Raw genomic sequence first — 1,594 nt, forward strand, 5'->3', positions numbered from 1 at the left:
CCAGTGTCCCCTTGGACTCTGAACCGGGGTGTGGGTCTAAGGTTTGTGCTGAAAAGACGCCCTTTCACCTCAAACTTGCCTCCTGGCAACGCCACTGGCCGTAGCTCTCGTGAAAAGACACAATTTGAGTTACACCCTTTTAAGAACCTTTTGGGTGGCTCTTAAAAGAGCCTTTGGGTTCTGTTAAGTATTTGTTTTTTCCAAAGTCTTACTTCTTGGTTGCCCTCCTAGAACTTGATTTCTGCTGGGTCAACTTCGGATTCCCAGTTTTATTAAGATTCCCTGCCCTGGCCTTTGCTGGACTCTTCCGTTGTTGTTTGGCCTTCGCTCCTTTCGCTTTCCTGCCGCTCCGAGCCGCTTTCTGAGCCGTTGTTGCCCTAGGCTTTTTAGCGGTCTTGTTGCTCTTGGCACTCTTTGGAGACTTCACGTCTCTAGATAAGACCAGCTTCTTGGCCTTGGAAGAAGCAGGCTTTCTAACCTTGGTAGGCTCAGGAGCAGCCTTTCTACTGAGCTTGAAAGAGCCGGAGGCACCAGTACCCCTAGTCTGCACCAGTATCCCCTTAGTCACCAAACTCTTGAGACCCAACTTAATACGGCTGTTATTTTTCTCTACATCATAGCCCGCGGCTGCCAACGCCTTCTTCAGCGCGGCCAGGGACATGCCAGCTCTTTCCTGAGACATCGAAAGGGCCTCGATGATCAGCTTGGACACCGAAGGGTTTGTAGTCTTTCGACTCGCACCCATCAAGGCAACCGGCTTCCTGCCTCGCTTCTTAACCGGAGGTTTTTCCATGGGAGCTAGAACCGGGTCGGCTGGAGCCACTGGTGCTGTCTCAGTCATTTCACCACACTGAACCAAACGGTAGTGCTCCGCAGGGACCGTAAAATGCCGCCGGGCCACAGGGCTTTATATAGGGCAGGGCGCGCTGTGATTGGTGCATCGCTCAGGCACCGCCCCCGCCCCTTGGGGGAGGAGCACTTGTGTTTGTTTGACTCCCAAAAGTTGAGTCCCGCAAAAGTCCTCTTCACGGAAACGCGCAGATTCCACTGCTGAATAATCCACAGAGAAACAGATTTCACATGCCTTTCCCCCTTTTCATGAAAAATGACCCTGCATGCCAAAACTATTCAGAAAAGCCCTCAATTTGCAGCAAAATTCAAAGTGAAGAACGAAACTTCCTCTTTTCCTTGTAAATTTAAAAGTAGTTTTTAGCAAGAGACTTCCTTATCTCTTCTGAGTGGTCTTCCAAACGCTTGGCTTCCAATTGGTGGAGAAAAAAAATTATTCACGCCCTGATTTTTACTGAAAATTACTTGTGTATATGAGGGAAGTAACACAGATCTCTTTGATGTCTCATTGTGGAGTTAGAAGATTCTTTTAGAACAGTCTAAAAACTACCGGGTAGGACCTTATTTGGGCAAATACAATCTAATAAACCATGATCTACAGGCATGTGGGTTGCTTGTAACTAAAATCACTTAGTCTTTCGGATTGGTTGTAGACCCTCAAGCCTGGGGTAAGTAACATGGCTCTCATGCGCTAATTGCTCGGCCCCCTTGTGGCTGGCGTCTTAACTGAGTTTTGCTTCTGGCT

At 48.5% G+C, this 1,594-nt stretch overlaps 1 protein-coding gene across 1 annotated transcript; it reads right to left on the reverse strand.

Annotated features, from left to right (window-relative positions):
• Nucleotides 1-208: 208 nt before the first annotated feature.
• Nucleotides 209-847, reverse strand: H1-6 (H1.6 linker histone, cluster member). The gene has a single exon (XM_010980213.3). It carries the CDS (start codon nucleotides 839-841, stop codon nucleotides 209-211), a length of 633 nt encoding a protein of 210 aa, XP_010978515.3. The 5' UTR covers nucleotides 842-847.
• Between the last annotated feature and the right edge of the window lie 747 nt (nucleotides 848-1,594).

This window comes from Camelus dromedarius, chromosome 19 (genome assembly GCF_036321535.1).
Source record: "Camelus dromedarius isolate mCamDro1 chromosome 19, mCamDro1.pat, whole genome shotgun sequence".
Taxonomy (NCBI): Eukaryota; Metazoa; Chordata; class Mammalia; order Artiodactyla; family Camelidae; genus Camelus; species Camelus dromedarius.